Below are 17,399 nucleotides of genomic sequence, written 5' to 3'. Positions count from 1 at the left end.
GACACACCTGGGGGACACTGGGGGCTGTCAGCTGTCCTCCATGTGCCACCCCTGCAGGCTCTCAGGGCTCTGTCCCCCCATGGGACACACCTGGGGACACTGAGGATGTCTGTTTCTGTGTGCCACCCCTGCAGGCTCTCGGGGCTCTGTCCCCTCATGGGACACACCTGGGGACACTGGGGATGTCAGTGTTTCTGTGTGCCACCCCTGCACGCTCTCAGGGCTCTGTCCCCCCATGGGACACACCTGGGGACACTGGGGCTGTCAGCTGTCCCTGACCACCATGTTCCACCTCTGCAAGCTGTGGCTCTGTCCCCACCATGGGAACACCCGGGGGCTGTCAGCTCTCCCCTCTACCATGTCACACCCCTGAAGGGTGTGGGCTCTGTCAGGGCTGTTTCCCCTGATGGGACACACCTGGGGGACACTGGGGGCTGTCAGCTGTCCTCCATGTGCCACCCCTGCAGGCTCTCAGGGCTCTGTCCCCTCATGGGACACACCTGGGGACACTGGGGATGTCAGTGTTTCTGTGTGCCACCCCTGCAGGCTCTCAGGCTCTGTCCCCTCATGGGACACACCTGGGGACACTGGGGATGTCAGTGTTTCTGTGTGCCACCCTGCAGGCTCTCAGGGCTCTGTCCCCTCATGGGACACACCTGGGGACACTGGGGGCTGTCAGCTGTCCTCCATGTGCCACCCCTGCAGGCTCTCAGGGCTCTGTCCCCTCATGGGACACACCTGGGGACACTGGGGATGTCAGTGTTTCTGTGTGCCACCCCTGCAGGCTCTCAGGGCTCTGTCCCCTCATGGGACACACCTGGGGGACACTGGGGCTGTCAGCTGTCCCTGACCCACCATGTTCCACCTCTGCAAGCTGTGGGCTCTGTCCCTCCCATGGGACACACCTGGGGACACTGGGGATGTCAGTGGTTCTGTGTGCCACCCCTGCAGGCTCTCAGGGCTCTGTCCCCTCATGGGACACACCTAGGGGACACTGGGGATGTCAGTATTTCTGTGTGCCACCCCTGCAGGCTCTCGGGCTCTGTCCCGTCATGGGACACTGGGGATGTCAGTGTTTCTGTGTGCCACCCCTGCAGGCTCTCAGGGCTCTGTCCCCCCATGGGACACACCTGGGGACACTGGAGGCTGCCAGCTGTCCCTTTCCCCTGCCGTGTGCCACCCCACCCCCCAAATCACGACAGACCCCACTCTTTGGGGGGGTCACGGCCGTTTATTGCCCATCCGCGGGGGGCAGCGGCTCGTAGGCGTCCATGTGTCCCTTGACGCTCCGCGCCACCTCCTCGGCCGTGCGGGAGCGCCCGTAGCAGTCCCGGAAAACGCCGTCGGGATCCACGAGGAACGTGAGCACCGAGTGATCCACCACGTAGTCCCCGTCGGCGTCGCGGGGCCCGGCGCTCACGTAGACGCGGAAGGCGCTGGCGGCGGCCCGCACCTGCTCGGGGGTGCCGGTGAGGCCCAGCAGGCGCGGGTGGAAGTCCCGCAGGTACCGCTCCAGCGCCGCCGCGTCGTCGCGCTCGGGATCCACGGTGACAAAGAGCGGCTGCAGCGGCGGCAGCGCCGGGTCGCGCTCCAGCAGCTCCACGGCGCGGCTCAGCTTCTCCAGCTCCTCGGGACACACGTCCGGGCAGTGCGTGAAGCCGAAGTAGAGCAGCACCCAGCGGCCCAGGAAATCCGCCTTGCTCCGCGCCGCGCCCGCCGTGTCCCGCAGCTGGAAGTCGCCCTGGCCCAGCGCCAGGCGGCGGAGCTGCTGCAGGCGGCGGGAGCGCTGCTGCCGCTCCTTCTCGTGCCGCACGTACAGCCAGCCCGCCGCCGCCGCGCCCGCCACCGCGCCCGCCACGCACAGCCGCTGCCACAGCGGGAGCAGCGGGGCGCCCGGGGGCACGGCCAGGCGGCGCCGGGGCTGGCACCGCGCTGGGCACGGCCCGGGAGGGCACAGCCGCGGGCACAGCTGCGGGATGGGGCGCAGGGACCGCAGCATCGCTGGGGCTGTGCGGAGGGCGAGGGGGGGTCAGGGGGTGGGAGTTGCCCCGGCGTTCCCCCTCCCCGTGGTGGGTTTTGATCTCAGTCCTGTGCCCCAAGTGCTCTCTGGCCTCTCATCCCACCCTTCCTGATGCTCTTGGACCCCAACGCTGTTCCCCAAATGTCCCCTAACCAATACACTGCTGCTCTCGGAGCCCCCAGTCTGTTCCCCAAATGCCCCCTGACTCCTCATCCCACCCCTCCTGCTGCCCTTGGACCCCAATTCTGCCCCCATAATACCCCCTGCGCCCCGTTCCCTGCTGCTCTTTCCCCCCAGACCAAATCCCCGCTGACCCCGTCCCTGTCCCTGTCCCTGCTACTCCCGGACCCTGCTCTGCCCCTCAAACGCGCCCCGGCCCCTCATTCCCCGCTCCCGGTGCCCTCATTCCCTCCACCCGCCGTGTGCAGTCCCTCGCCGACCTTTGAGGCCTCCGCCCGCTCCCCGGCGCCCCGTCCGCCGCCGGTGCCGGCGGAACCGGAAATACAGGGAGGGGGCGGGACCACGGTGGGAAAGGGCGGGACCACGGCTAAATGGGGCGTGGTCTGTAGAGTGCGCGTGCAATGTGGGCGGGGCGTGATCAAAACAAGAGGGGCGTGGTCAATGTGAGGGGCGTGGCCGGGCCCTCGTGCACTCTCCCCTTTCACCACAAGGTGGCGCCACCGCCCCGCGCCGCAGCCCTCTGACTCAGCGCCGGGGGCGAGAATCGCGACATGGCCCCGGCATCGCGATCATCGCGGTTTATTGCGAGTTCAGGCACGGCCCGGGCAGGGCTCCCGAGGGCACGATGGTCTCGGCCACCAGCGGCGGCGGGTCCCGGGGGGGCTGCGGGCCGAGGCACAGGGCGTCCTGCAGCTCGCGCCGGCCCTCAGGGTCCAGGGTGCCCTCATGGTGCACCCGCAGCCAGGGCTCGCCTGAGGGAGGGGACACGGAGAGGTTATCGGGGGCTCTGATCCCCCCGGATATCCCTCTCCAACCGGGGTGCACAGAGGAGTTATCGGGGGCTCTGATCCCCCCATATTCCCCCCTCAACCGAGATTCACCCCCAGCCAGGGCTCGCCTGAGGGAAGGGGGCACGGGGATGCCCATGGGGCACACGGAGGCTATGGGGGGTTTTGGGGAGCCCCCCTCACCTGCCCGCAGGTGCTGCCCGGTGCCCACCAGCAGCTCGGCGCCCACGCGGGGGTTCACGGGGTCCCCGGCCCGCGAGCGGCCCGCGCCCAGGCGGTGCAGGACCCGCGCCAGGGGCAGCGCCCGCACCTGCTGCACCCAGCCTGGGGAAAAAGGGGGTCAGGGACAGGGGGTGGCCGCAGGGACCCCATGGGGTGTCAGGACCGGAGGGGACAGGGACATTTCTGCAAGACGGGAAAAAGGGGGTCAGGGACATTGGGGAAGGACAGGGACATGGGGATGTCAGGGACATGGAGGGGACAGGGACATTGGGGAAGGACAGGGACATGGAGGGGACAGGGACATTGGGGAAGGACAGGGACATGGGAGTGTCAGGAACATGGTGGGGGAACAGGGACATGATGGGGACATCCCAGCCCAGGTGGGTCAGGATATGGGCATCCCCCAGGGATCAGGGACAGCCCAGGGATGGGGAACAGGGGGCACAGGTGAGGACCCCCAGAACACGGGATGGGGAACCAAGGACCCTCAAGGGGAAGGGGGGATTGGGGACCCCCAAGCACAGAGGATGGGGGGCAAGGGATTGCAGGTGAGGACTCTCAGGGTGGAGGGAACAATCCAGGGGAGTCTTGAGCATCCTGGGCGGGAGCAAAGGGATGGCGATGGATAGGGGCAGTGGGAATAGGGGGACCCTCAGCCCCCCGGAGGGGCACGGGGTGAGGGGAAGGTGCAGGATTTGGGTTGGGGTCCCCTCTGACCTTCCTGCGGCGCGGGCAGCTCCTCGCACACCTTGGCTCGCCCAGGAGCTGGCGGCGCTGCGCGGGGGTCCCGGCACAGAGGCCCCGGGCGGTGTCGGGGGGCACCCCCTGCGCCCCCAGCATGGCCTCGAACGTGCCCAGGGCCGAGCCATCGTCCAGAGCCCGGGCCAGGCGCTCACGGCCCTGCTCGGCCCCCGCGGCCATCCCGCACTGCCACAGCAGCACCCCGCCTGCAGCGCCCCAAACGGGACAGGGCTGGGACCCCCACAGGGACCCCAAACACGGCCCCACAGCCCCCTGCTCCATCTGCACTGCCACAGCAGCACCCCAAACGGGACAGGGCTGGGACCCCCACAGGGACCCCCACTCCTGGGGAGCCCCAAACCCTGCCCCACTGCCCCTCTGCACCCCCAGCCCTGCTCGGGACAGGGAGGAGGGGCGGGGGCCAGGGAGAGGGACCGGGACCCCATGAGGGGGCAAGTGAGGTGAGGGGCCGACCTCCCAGTCCCCGTGTCCCGTGTCCGCACTGACCCAGCGTGACCAGTGTCGCAGCCGCCCCCGTGCCCCCCTGTGTGTCCCCCCGTGTCCCGCACTGACCCAGGGCCGTGACCAGGTGTGGGAGGCCGCTCCCTCCCTTGTCCCCCCGTGTCCCCCCGTGTCCCCGCACTGACCCAGGGCCGTGACCAGGTGTCGCAGGTCGGGGGGGCCGCCCCCCTCCAGGCACTGCAGCGCCTCCAGCACCTCCAGCGCGTTGCCCACGGCGCGGCCCAGCGGCTGCTCCATGCGGCTCAGCAGCGCCGCCGTGCGGATGCCCAGGTGGGTGCAGACGGGCAGCCTCAGGGACAGCGGGACAAGACGCGGACAGGGGCGAGAAGGACAGGCGGGATAGGGGACAGGACAGGAAAGCAGGCGGAGACACGGGCAGGGACAGGAGTAGGGAAGGGACAGGGACAGGCGGGGAACAGGGGCAGGGACAGCAGGCAGGGACAGGGTAGGGACAGAGAGGAGACAGGGACAGGGCAGACAGGCAGGGGCAGTGGGAGGAGAACAGACAGGGACAAGGGACGCAGGCAGGGACACGGAGGCAGAGAAGACAGGACAGGGACAGGCAGGGTCAGTGGGAAGAACAGACAGGGACAAGGGACAGCAGGCAGGGACACCGGGTAGGGACAGAGAGGGGACAGGGACAGGGGCAGTGGGAAGGAGAACAGACGGGGACAAGGGACAGCAGGCAGGGAGTGTGGGCAGGGATGGGACACGTGGGGACACGGACAGCCAGGGGCAGGGACAGCGGGCAGGGTCAGGAGCAGGACAGCAGGGACAGCGGGAGCGGACGGCGGGCACAGAGGACAGTGACACTGGGAGCGGACGGCGGGCAGGGCAGCCGGGCAGGGGTCCCGGGGGTCCCCGAGGTCTCACCAGGCTCCGCGCCAGCTCCCGCGCGCTCTCCTGGGTGCGGTACAGCGCCGCCTCGCCGAACTTGACATCGAGCACCAGCGCCGAGAGCCGCTCCGCCGCCTTCTTGCTGAGGATGGAGGCTGGGCCGGGCGGGCCGGGGGGTCACCGCCTGCCTGCGCCCCTCCCGTGTGTCCCCGCGTCCCCGTGCCCGTACCGGTGATGAGGGGCAGGCTGTCCACCGTGGCCGTGACGTCGCGCAGCCCGTAGAGCACCCGGTCGGCGGGCACCAGCTCCGCGCTCTGCCCCACGATGCAGCAGCCCACCCGCGCCAGGATGTGCTGCATCTGCCGGAGCCGTGTCCCGGTGGGACCCCACGGACACCATACTGACACCCCATGGACACCTCATGGGCACCCACACAACCCACGGGCACCCCACGGACCCCGCATGGACACCCCATGGACAGACCACTGACACCCCATGGACACCCCACGGACACCATACTGACACCCCATGGACACCCCATGGGCACCCACACAACCACGGGCACCCACGGACCCGCAGGACACCGCATGACAGACCACTGACACCAACTGCACCCCACGGACACCCTATGGACTCCTCATGGACACCACGGACACCCAAACACCCACGGACACCCTATGGACACCCCATGGACACCCCACGGACACCCACACACCCCACGGGCACCCCAAGGGCGCTCCCCATCTTCTCCTGTCCCTTTTGGGACCCCGTGAGAACCCACAACCCGTTGGCACCTGTACGCCACCAGTACCCCATGGCATCCACCCCCATGGACACCCCACTGTCACCCCCCACCCCATGGACACCCCCCGGCTGCCCCAGAGGGACCCCATCATCTCCCCCCACCCCTCTGGAGCCCCCCCGAGCCCGGCTCCTGCAGGGTGTGAGGGTGCCCGTGGTGTCCCCGTCCCTCAGCCATCACCCCCCGTCTGTCACCTCCTCGGGGCTCTGGGACACCCGGAATCCGGGAATGGCCTCCAGCTTGTCCAGGGTGCCCCCGGTGTGGCCCAGCCCGCGCCCGCTGATCATGGGCACCTGGGGAGGGGCACGGGTGGGCACAGGTGGGGCTCGGGGACCCCCCGTGCCCGCCCCATCCCCGGCTCCCCCTCACCTTGCAGCCGCAGGCGGCCAGCGCGGGGGCCAGGGCCAGGCTGACCTTGTCCCCAACGCCACCGGTCGAGTGCTTGTCCACCAGCAGCCCGTGCCAGGCGGGCGGCCAGGCCAGCGTCCGGCCAGAGCTGCCCATGGCCCGGGTCAGGGCCAGCGTCTCACCCGCGTCCATGCCCCGCAGCCGGATGGCCATCAGCATGGCCCCTGCGGTGACAGCGGCCGGCCGCATGTCACCTCCCTGGCCCCTTCCCTGTGCCCAACCCTACCCGTGCCCACAGCCTAACGCCATCTGCGTGGCACCCGGGGGCACCGCAGTGCCCTCCCCAGGACCCCCACCCATCCACACCCTCTGGCCGTGACCCCCTGCCACGTCCTGGGGTCCCCCTCTTGTCCTCCCATGGTGGTCCCCAGGCCGTGTCCCCTGCCCAGGACCCCCCGGCACATCCCGGGGTTTGTTTCCCTTGCTGTCCCTCCCTCTGCTGGGACCGCCCTCTGCCCCGGTGTCCCCTGTGTCCGTGTCGCTCCCCTGTGTCCGTGTCACTCCCTTGTGTCCGTGTCGCTCCCGTGTCCGTGTCCCTCCCCTGTGTCCGTGTCACTCCCCTGTGTCCGTGTCGCTCCCCCGTGTCCGTGTCCCTCCCCTGTGTCCGTGTCACTCCCCTGTGCCCGTGTCGCTCCCCCGTGTCCGTGTCGCTCCCCTGTGCCCGTGTCGCTCCCCTGTGCCCGTGTCGCTCCCGTGTCGGTCACTCCCCGTGCCGTGTCATCCCTGTGCCGTGTCACTCCCTGTGTCCGTGTCACTCCCCTGTGCCCGTGTCGCTCCGCTTGCCCGCTCCCGTGTCCGTGCATCGGCTCCCCCGGCCGTGTCCCCCCGGCTCTGCCCGCGCTCCCCACCCCGTTCCCATCCCATCGGCGCATCCCCGGCCGTGTCCCCCTCCCGCCCCCGGTGTGTCCCGCGTCCCTCCCGCCCGCACCGATCTGTCCCTGCTGCGCGGTGCCCTCGGTGACGCCGCGCACGAAGCTCCGGATCTCGGCGTCCTCCAGGCGCTCCCCGTCCCGCTTCTTGCGGATCAGGGTGGGGAGAGGGCTCGGGGCGTCCATCCCTGTCCCGGACAGCTGGCACCCCGGTTTGGGACAGCTGGCACAGGGATGTGGCAGCGGTCACAGCCCCAAGTGGCACCGGTGGCACCGGAGCCCTCACGGTCGCACCCCGAAGTGGCACCAGTGGCACCGGAACCCGCAGGGCCGCGCCCCGGTTGCTCAGCGCCGCCAGCCCGAGCCCGCGGGGCCGCTCCTGCCCCGGCGCTGCCGGGACCTGCCCGGTGCTGCCCGGCTGGCCCCGTGCCCGGCCCGGCCCCGTGACCGCTGCCCGCTGCCCGCGGGCGGCCAGGCGGCTCCGGCCGTGGACTCTGAGCCCGGGACAACGAGCGGGGCACGGGAGAGGCCGCGGCGGGGGGCGGCAGGGGGGCGGCAGGGGGGAGACACGGGGGGTGACACGGGGGCGGCACGGGGGGCGGCACGGGGGATGGCACGGGAGGTGGCACGGGGGGGTGACACGGCGGGGGTGACACGGGGGTGACACGGGGGTGACACGGGGGCGGCACGGGGGTGACACGGGGGTGACACGGGGGGCGGCAGGGCGGTGACACGGGGGTGGCACGGGGGTGACACTGGGTGACACGGGGGTGACATGGGGGTGACATGGGGGTGACACGGGGTGACACGGGGGGGGCAGGGGGGTGACACGGGGGGGTGACACGGGGGGTGACATGGGGGGTGACACGGGGGTGACACGGTGGTGACACGGGGGGCGGCAGGGGGATGGCACGGGGGGTGACACGGGGGGTGACACGGGGGGTGACACGGGGATTACACGGGGGGTGACACGGGGGTGGCACGGGGGGCGGCAGGGCGATGGCACGGGGGTGACACGGGGGTGGCACGGGGGTGCACGGGGGGTGACACGGGATTACACGGGGGGTGACACGGGGCGGCACAGGGGGTGACATGGGGGTGACACGGGGCGGCAGGGTGACACGGGGGGTGACATGGGGGCGGCAGGGCGGTGACACGGGGGTGACACGGGGGGTGACACGGGGGTGGCACGGGGGGTGACACGGGGGGCGGCAGGGCGGTGACACGGGGGGTGACACGGGGGTGGCCCCCGGGTCCCTCATTCGCCCCGAACACTCGCAGGTGATGCCCTGCCAGGGATCCCCCCCATCCCACAGACCCCACAGAGTGGGGGGACCCCTCAAGGCGCGGCGCTGGTGCACTCCCCCTCCCCGTTCGGTGTCCCCAGAGCCCCCCATGCCCTGAGGTCCTGGGTGGGATGGGACTGGAGCGGGGAGGGGGTCGGTAGCCCATTCCTCACCCCGGCACCTCCCGCCCCACCATGCGTTCCCTCTCCGTGGTTTAGCCAGGGTCTCCCTCGGGATGGGCCAAGCGCGGCTTTGGGGGAGCCCCGGCCCCGTGCGACGCAGCGGGACAGAAGGAGAGCGAGCGAGCGAGCGAGTGCTGCTGCGGTTCGTGTTTGTCACACGCTGGCGGCGTCACCCGCGTCCCCGCTCTCCTACAGCTGCAAGTCCATCACGGGGACCACGGACTCCGAGTGGCGCACGCCGAAGGTCTGTCCTTGTTTGCGGTCCTGCGGGAGGACGGAGGCGGTGTGAGGGTGAGGGGCCGTGGCTCCCTGTCCCTGTGTCCCTGTGTCGCTGTGTCCCCGTCCCCGCTCACCGGTTTGGGGTAGTAGTCGCTGGGGCTGGGCGTGTTGGAGGCCAGGCGGGAGGGGGTCCGCCCGGCTATGGTGCAGCGGGGAGCGCGCTCCATGTACAGGTTGGTGTCCACGATGCAGTAAGTGTTGGGTCCTGGGGTCTGCGGGGACAGGGGCGGGGGGCGTCACCCCCTGGACACCCCACACCCTCGGTACCAGCAGCCCCTGCCCCCCACACTCAGCCCCCCGCAGTCGTGGCACCCCAGACTCCCTGGTACCCCAACCCCGCGGACCCCTGGCACCCCACAATCCTGGTACCCCAACCCTCCGGGACCCCGATACCCCAGATCCCAGCCCCCCCGCACCCCAATCCCCTGGGACCCCGATACCCCAGATCCCAGTTCCCTGGCCCCCCAGTCCCTTTGCACCTGATCCCCCAGCCCCCCCGGTCCCCCCAGCCCCACGTTTTTATCGTCCTCGAAGATGCTGCGGCCTCGCCCTGCCATGGTGTACTGGGGGGTCGATGTCTTGTCCACCAGGCGGGGGCCCACCACGGGTGGCAGCTGGTAGGTGGCAGGGCCTGGGGAGGGGACACGGCTCAGGGGGACTCGGGGCTTCACCCTCGCACGGCCCTGGGCGGGTCAGAGCAACCGGGGCATGTTGGGGAGCCCAGTCTGGCCCAGGGGGATGGGGGATCCCAGCCCGAGGAGGGGGAGATGGGGGTCCCGGCCCAGAGGAGATTAGGGGGTCCCAGTCCAGTCCAACCCAGGGGAATGATGGGGATCTCAGCCCAGGTGGGGTGTTGGAGGTCCCAACTCAGCCCCAGGGAGATGACCGGGTCCCAGCCCCACACAGGGGGAATGATGGGGGTCCCAGCCCAGCCCCACACAGGAGGAATGATGGGGATCCCAGCCCCAGAGGGGAATGATGGGGTCCCAGCCCCACACACGGGAATGATGGGGATCCCAGCCCATATGGAAGGTTGGAGGTCCCAGCCCCAGGGTGTGACGGGTCCCGCACAGGGAGAATGATGGGAACCCAGCCATATGGAAGGTTGGAGGTCCCAGCCCAGCCCCAGGGGTGTGACCGGGTCCCGCACAGGGGGAATGATGGGGAACCCAGCCCATATGGAAGGTTGGAGGTCCCAGCCCCAGGGGTGTGACGGGGTCCCAGTCCCGGGGGTCCCCTCCCGGCCCCCTCTCTGTCTCACCTGGCGTCTGCTGGGGTTTGTCCGGGCGGGTGCGGGACCGCACGGAGCAGGCGGGGGCCGAGGGCAGGGTCACCCTGGTTGCCTGCTCCGGGGAATAATAGGCTGCAAGGGGCGAGCGGGGTCAGCGCCGTGAGCTGCGGGCACCGCGCGGGGCTCCCGCCGCCGGGGCTGCGGCCACTCACTCACTACTCACTCACTACTCACTCACTACTCACTCAGTCACTCGCTCCTCACTCACCGGGCCCGGGGGTGTCGCTGGCCCGGCGCTCCCGGGGCCGGCCGCCCATGGTGAAGGCGGGGCCGCGCTCGGGGCCGCGGGCGGTGCAGCCGGCGGGCACCAGGTACTGGGGGCCGGGGGAGCGCTGCTCCTCGGGGCCCTCCAGCCTCATCCCGAAGCTGTAGGCGGGGGCGCGGCGGCCGGACGGGTCGCGCTGGTCTTTGCCTGCGGGCGGGCAGGGGCTCGGTGGGACTCGGCGCCCCCGGCCCCCCCGTCCCCCGCGGGCCCCGCGGCCCCGCACTCACCGATGCCGCCGGGGACGCCGTACTTGGGCCCGGGGCTGCCGTACACGGCCGAGGTGGGCCCCCGGGGCCGGTGCGGTCTCCAGGGGCCCACCCAGCCGTGGTTCCGCATGGGGGGTTCTGCTGGGGGCGCCTCGGGCTCGGGCTCGGGGGGAGACGCGGGTGCCCCCAGCGCGGCGGCCCGGGGCGAGCGCAGCGGCGCCGGCATGCGGGCACGGCCGTGTTGGTGGCGGCGGCGCCCTGGTGACAAAGTGACTCTGCGGGGCCGCGGGCGGCGGCGGCCGGGGGGTGGCCGTGGTGTCACAAGGGGCCCCGGGGTTCCAGCGCCTTGTCCCCTCCGTGCCCAGCGCCCCCGCGGTGACAACGGTGACAGCGGCGGGAAGGAACGTGGGGAGCCCCGTGGGTACATCCCGATGGGTGCACCCCAAAAATACACCCCATGGATTGACCCCCAGAACCCCCATTCAGACACCCCAAAGGGTACACCCTATTGATAGACCCCCCAAATACACCCCATGTGTACATCCCAATGGGTACACCCCAAAATACACCCCATGGATAAAGCTTTGCATCCCCATGGGTACATCCCGATGGGTACACCCCAAAAATACATCTCATAGATACATCCCGATGAGTGCACCCCAAAAATACACCCCGTGGATAAAGCTTGGCACTCCAATGGATACATCCCAATGGGTGCACCCCAAAAATACACCCCATGGATACATCCCAATGGGTGCACCCCAAAAATACACCTCATAGATACATCCCAATGGGTACACCCCAAAAATACACCTCATAGATACATCCCGATGAGTGCACCCCAAAAATACACCCCGTGGATAAACCCCGGCACCCCCTTGGATACATCCCAATGGGTACATCCCAATGGGTGCACCCCAAAAGTACACCTCATAGATACATCCCGATGAGTGCACCCCAAAAATACACCCCGTGGATAAAGCTTTGCACCCCCATGGAAACATCCCAATGCTTACACCCCAAAAATACACCCCATGGATTGACCCCTGGCACCCCCATGGATACATCCCAATGGGTACATCCCAATGGGTGCACCCCAAAAATACACCTCATGGATACATCCCGATGAGTACACCCCAAAAATACACCCCATGGATTGACCCTGGCACCCACATGGATACATCCCAATGGGTACACCCCAAAAATACACCCGTGGATAAAGCTTTGCACCCCCATGGGTACATCCCGATGGGTACACCCCAAAAATACACCTCATAGATACATCCCGATGAGTGCACCCCAAAAATACACCCCGTGGATAAACCCCGGCACCCCCTTGGATACATCCCAATGGGTACACCCCCAAAAATACACCCCATGGATGTCCCCCTCAGACCCTATATCTGAGCCCCAAAACTCCGAATATGAGCCCCTTGGACCCCGTGGAGAGGACAGGAGGGACATGGAGACACAGGAACACAAGGACAGGGGGACAGGAGGGGACATGGAAGGGGACAGGGGAACATGGAAACTTGGATGTGAATGACACATGGGGGACATGGGGACATATGGGGGACATGGGAAGAGCACGGGGACACAGGGAGAGGGTAAAGGGGGGGACATGGGGACAGGGGGGACACAGGGGATGTGGGGACATGGGAATATGGGGGACACAGGCGGACAGGGGGACACGGGGACACGGGGGGACATGGGAACACAGGAACTGGCTGAGACCCCCAGGGGCAGCCTTGGGGACACCCCTTCCCTTGGGGACACCTCTGGTTGTGCCCCCCATGGGGAACTGAGGGTCCCCGTCCCCCATTGGTGTCACCCGTGGGGCGCAGACACAGCAAAGGGACACGGGGACATCGCGGTGCTTCCGTCACTTTATTGGGGGGTCTCGGTGTAGGGGGGGCTGGGTGTGCAGGGTGGGGGTGATCCGGGGGTTGGGGGGTGCAGAGGGGTGCAGGGTGTGGGATTGGGGTGCAGGGTTTGGTATTGGGGACAGAGGTCCAGAGTTTGGGGGTTGGGGTTCAGGGGTGGTCAAGGGGCTGGAGCTTGGGGGGCAGGACACAGGGTTTGGGGGGCAGAGTGTGGGGTGTTGGGGGCAGGAGGTGGGATTTGGGGCAGGGATTGGGGTCTGGGATGGGGTTTGGGGGCAGGGATTGGGGTCCGGGACAGGTTTGGGGCAGGGATTGGGGTCTGGGACAGGTTTGGGGCAGGGATTGGGGTCTGGGATGGGATTTGGGGGCAGGGATTGGGGTCTGGGACAGGATTTGGGGGCAGGGATTGGGGTCTGGGACAGGATTTGGGGCAGGGATTGGGGTCTGGGACAGGTTTGGGGCAGGGATTGGGGTCTGGGACGGGATTTGGGGGCAGGGATTGGGGTCTGGGATGGGATTTGGGGGCAGGATGCAGGGTGGGGGTCAGGCCCCACAGTCGGGGGGCTGCTCGGGGTGGGGGCCGCGGGCCCCGGGCCCCTCTAGGCCGGGTATTTGCAGATGAAGGGTTTGCGCTCCCCACAGGCCTCGCCCTCCCAGGCCATGAACCCTGCGGGGACACGAGCCAGGGCTGGGGCAGGGGACACGGGGGACACGGGGGACACGGGGGACACTCTGACAGCCCCGGAGCCCCCTGGACACCCCGTGACCCCCCCGTCCCTCCCTGACCCTCCCTGTCCCCCCTGCCCCCCAACCCTTGGGTCCCCTCACCAGCTGAGTCCTCCCGTGTGGCACAGGGCTGTCCCCAGCCCGTTGTCCCCAGTGTCCCCTCACCTGCCGAGTCCTCCATGGCGATGCAGGGATGTCCCTTGGGGCCATCGTCCCCCTCCCAGGCCCAGTAGTGGCGCGGGGACCCGTCAGCCCAGAGCCAGCCCTGGCGCTGTGACAGGGACACAGGGACACAGGGACACAGGTGGGACAGGGGACAGAGGGCACAGGGGGACAAGAGGACAGGGGCTTAGGGGCTCAGAGGCACACAGGTGGGACAGGGGGACAGCACAGAGGGACAAGGGGACACACAAGCAGACAGGTAGCGCTGCACAGAGGGCTCAGGACACCAGGATGGCACATAAAGGTGTGGCAGGGCGGGCTCGGGGCAGGTTTGGGCACAGCGAGCACAGCCAGGGGACACCAGGGGACACCGGGGTGGCACATCAGGGTGTGGCAAGGCAGGGTCAGGGCAGGTTTGGGCACAGCCAGGGGACACCAGGGGACACCGGGGTGGCACATCGGGTGTGGCACACAGGCACAGACAGGCACGGCGCACTCAGGCACGCACCCGCCGGTGCAGGCCGATCCAGACGCTCTCCTCCTTGTCCCTGTCCCTGTCCCTGTCCCTGTCCTTGTCGCCCTCCTCATCGTCCTCTCCGCGCCGCGGCCGCCGCGCCAGGAAGGCGGCGAGCGCCCGGTGCTCCTCGGGGCTGTGCAGCGACGCCAGGTGCGCCCCGCGGGTGGCCTGGCACCACGCCTGGGGACACAGGCACCTGCAGCGCGCTCCTGGGGACCCCCGGCGCCCCCCGCGCCCCCCGGACCCACCTCAGCCCGCCGCCAGCTCAGCTGCTGCCCGAAGTAGCCGTAGCAGTGTCCCTCGAAGGACAGCCAGCCGCGGGGACACCGAGTGGCCTCGGCCCCTGCGGGGACAGCGGGGTCACTGGCACAGCCCCCCGAACCCAGCTGGGGCGGCTTTGGGGGGTCACGGCAGCTCCGGCCCTGTTTGGGGCTGGGGTTGGGGGAAAGGGAAGAAGGGGGTGGGCAGGGGGCGCTTTGGGGGCTCAGAGTGTGGGTGGGGGGGCTGTGTGAAATTTGGGGGTCTCAGGAGCAGTTTGGAGGGTTAGGGGGCAGTGGGGGTGTCTCAGGGTGTGGGCAGGAGGGGCTCGGGGTGCAGGGGGTGTTTCGGGGTGCAGTTTGGTGGACTAGGGTGCAGTTTGGGGCTCTCGGTGCAGGGAGGGTGTCAAGGTGCAGTTTGGAGGATCAGGCTGCAGTTGGGGATCTCAGGGTGCAGTTTGGGGTCTCAGGGCGCAGTTTGGGGTCTCAGGGCGCAGTTTGGGGTCTCAGATTGCAGTTTGGGGTCTCAGATTGCAGTTTGGGCTGTCAGATTGCAGTTGGGGATCTCAGGGTGCAGTTTGGGGTCTCAGAGCACAGTTTGGGGTCTCAGGGCGCAGTTTGGGGTCTCAGGGCGCAGTTGGGGATCTCAGGGTGCAGTTTGGGGTCTCAGGGCGCAGTTTGGGGTCTCAGGGCGCAGTTTGGGGTCTCACCCGGCAGGGAGGGGGGCAGCATCAGGCACCCCAGCAGGCAGAGCCCCAGGAATGTGGCGGGACCCATCCTCAGCCTTCCTGCGATGGGCGGGGGGCTGCAGGGCTGGGGGTGCAGCAGCCCCAGCACCCACCCCCACCCCAGCACCCACTCGACCACCTCCCCCAGCACATTCACCCCAGCACCCCCCGGTGGCCCCAGCACCTCCAGCCCCCTGACACCAGCGGGACCCCTCCCCAGCACCCCCAGGACCCCCCAAGCATCCCCAGGACTGTCTCCATCATCCCCAGGACCCCTCCCCAGTACCCTCAGGATCCCCCCAGCACACCCAGCACCCCCGGGACTCTCTCCATCGCCCCGAGGACATCTCCCCAACACCCCTAGACCCCTCCCCAGCACCACCAAGACCCCTCCCCAGCACCCCCAGCTCTCTCCCCAGCACCTCCAGTCCCCCGGCACCACCAGGACCCTCCCCAGCACTCCCAGGACTCCTCTCCAACACCCCCAGACCTCCCCAGGACCCTCCCCAGCATCCCCAGGACCCCTCCCCAGCATCCCCAGCACTCCCAGGACCCCTCCCCAACACCCCCAGACCTCCCCAGGACCCTCCCCAACACCCCCAGGACATATCCCCAACACCCCCAGGACCCCTCCCCAGCACCCCCCCAGCATCCCCGGCACCTGGCAGCTCCCGCAGCTCCGGGCGGACGGGCCGGGGGCACCCCGAGCCCTTTATAGGCCCGAGCAGGGCCGGGTGCGGGGGGGCCGGGCCCGGAGCAGCCGCTCGTGGAGCCGCTGGCACCGCATCAAAGGCACCGGGCACGGCCGTGACGCTGGCACCCCCGTCCCTGGGCACCCCCTGGGCACCCCCGGGCCGTGCTCACCCATCCCGAGACCCCCGAGCCCCCCGGTGCTGCCCCCGCTCTCTCTGTCACCGTGACACAGCCGGGGGTCCCGGGCGGGCTCTGGGGGTCACCCACGGGCGGGGGGCTCGGGCTGGGCCAGGGCACAGCTCCGTGTGAGGGACCAGGATGGGCACGGAGCAGGGAGGGGACACAGCGGGACACGGGAGGGGACAGGGCCATCCCCGGGGTGCCATGAGTGGGGACAGGGGGGTGAAGGGGCCCGGAGGGGACACAGGAGGGGACAGGGCCATCCCCGGGATGCCCCCAGCCCCAAATGGGGACAGGGGGGTGAAGGGGCCCGGAGGGGACACGGGAGGGGACAGGGCCATCCCCGGGCTGCCATGAGTGGGGACAGGGGGGTGAAGGGGCCAGGAGGGGACACAGCGGGACACGGGAGGGGACAGGGCCATCCCCAGGGTGCCCCCCACCCAAAATGGGGACAGGGGGGTGACGGTGCCAGGGGTGCCGGGCTGGGGTGCGCTCACATGAGGGATCTGATAAGGGAGCTGATAACGGATCTGATAAGGGAGGGAGAGCGGGCGCGGCTGCGGCGGACACGGACCAAGGGACACGGAGCAGGGACAGACAGAGGGACACAGCCAGCCCCTCGCGGTCCGGGGTCCCAGCACAGCCCCCCCAGCTCCCAGCGGTCACCCCGATGTCCCCACGGCACCCAGGACACCCCAGTGCCAGCCCCGAGCCCCCCTGGCCTTGGGGGCTCCGGGGGGGACACGGCCCCAGCGTGGGGACAGCGGGACCCCGATGTGGGGGGGGGGATGATGGATATCACACTGATATGGGGTGGGAGGGGGATGTCACCCCGATATGGGGTGGGAGGGGGATGTCACCCGGATCTGGGGTCGGGGTGCAGGACACAGCCCCGGTGCCGGGGGTGACAGCGACCCCACGGGACGCTCCCCAGGCGGGGGTGGGCTCTCTGTCCCCGGACCCTCTCCCAGAGGGGTCTCTGTCCCTGTTCCCTGTCTGACCCTTCTCCGAGGAATGTCCCCCATCCCTGTGCCCGCTCTGTCCCCGCTGACGGGTGTCCCCTGTCCCTGTCCCCTCTCCCAGGGTTCTCCTCGGTCCTTTGTCCCAGTCCTGTCCCCTCTCCCGGTGTGTCTCCGGTCCCGTCCTGGCCCCCGGCCCGCGGGTGGCTCCGGGCTGGCGGCGCCGGGCGGGCGGTGCCGGTGGCGGCGGGCAGGGAGGGAGGGCGGGGACGGTGCCAGCGGTGCCAGCGGTGCCAGCCGGGGCGCGGCGACCCCCAGGCGGGACACGGGCCAGGGGCTCTGCGCAGGGCCCGCCCGTGCCGCCGTGCCCCGCTGAGCACCCCCGTCACCGGCATC

General features: G+C 69.5%; 4 protein-coding genes across 5 annotated transcripts; all 4 read right to left on the bottom strand.

Annotated features, from left to right (window-relative positions):
• Positions 1 to 1,214: 1,214 nt before the first annotated feature.
• LOC135458683 (protein SCO2 homolog, mitochondrial) lies at positions 1,215 to 2,753 on the bottom strand. Its single transcript, XM_064733957.1, has 3 exons — positions 2,686 to 2,753; positions 2,461 to 2,567; positions 1,215 to 2,007 (listed from the first exon to the last, which is right to left on the bottom strand). The coding sequence occupies exons 1-3, from the start codon at positions 2,751 to 2,753 to the stop codon at positions 1,232 to 1,234; spliced, it is 951 nt and encodes a 316-aa protein (XP_064590027.1). The 3' UTR covers positions 1,215 to 1,231.
• A 16-nt stretch (positions 2,754 to 2,769) lies between these two features.
• On the bottom strand, positions 2,770 to 7,575 carry TYMP (thymidine phosphorylase). The gene is given in 11 exon segments (XM_064733398.1): positions 2,770 to 2,811; positions 2,813 to 2,952; positions 3,172 to 3,312; positions 3,928 to 3,963; positions 3,966 to 4,157; positions 4,599 to 4,756; positions 5,342 to 5,465; positions 5,540 to 5,669; positions 6,307 to 6,405; positions 6,482 to 6,684; positions 7,449 to 7,575. Coding segments are annotated over 11 exon segments (1,392 nt in total).
• A 1,410-nt stretch (positions 7,576 to 8,985) lies between these two features.
• Positions 8,986 to 11,130, bottom strand: CIMAP1B (ciliary microtubule associated protein 1B). Of its 2 annotated transcripts, XM_064733379.1 has the most exons (6): positions 10,920 to 11,130; positions 10,636 to 10,839; positions 10,398 to 10,499; positions 9,652 to 9,767; positions 9,211 to 9,348; positions 8,986 to 9,121 (listed from the first exon to the last, which is right to left on the bottom strand). In XM_064733379.1, the coding sequence occupies exons 1-6, from the start codon at positions 11,122 to 11,124 to the stop codon at positions 9,047 to 9,049; spliced, it is 840 nt and encodes a 279-aa protein (XP_064589449.1). In that variant the 5' UTR covers positions 11,125 to 11,130; the 3' UTR covers positions 8,986 to 9,046. The 2 variants fall into 2 exon arrangements, with proteins under 2 accessions (XP_064589449.1, XP_064589457.1); XM_064733387.1 differs by lacking the exon at positions 8,986 to 9,121 and having other exon boundaries at positions 9,216 to 9,348; positions 9,652 to 9,819.
• A 2,086-nt stretch (positions 11,131 to 13,216) lies between these two features.
• Positions 13,217 to 15,267, bottom strand: LOC135458302 (dromaiocalcin-1-like). Its single transcript, XM_064733368.1, has 5 exons — positions 15,154 to 15,267; positions 14,435 to 14,529; positions 14,178 to 14,366; positions 13,673 to 13,778; positions 13,217 to 13,448 (listed from the first exon to the last, which is right to left on the bottom strand). Exons 1-5 carry the CDS (start codon positions 15,218 to 15,220, stop codon positions 13,381 to 13,383), a joined length of 525 nt encoding a protein of 174 aa, XP_064589438.1. The 5' UTR covers positions 15,221 to 15,267; the 3' UTR covers positions 13,217 to 13,380.
• Between the last annotated feature and the right edge of the window lie 2,132 nt (positions 15,268 to 17,399).

This window comes from Zonotrichia leucophrys, chromosome 1A (genome assembly GCF_028769735.1).
Source record: "Zonotrichia leucophrys gambelii isolate GWCS_2022_RI chromosome 1A, RI_Zleu_2.0, whole genome shotgun sequence".
NCBI lineage: Eukaryota > Metazoa > Chordata > Aves > Passeriformes > Passerellidae > Zonotrichia > Zonotrichia leucophrys.
The sequence above is the reverse complement of the archived record's forward strand: the minus strand, read 5'-3'. Positions and strand labels throughout refer to the sequence as shown.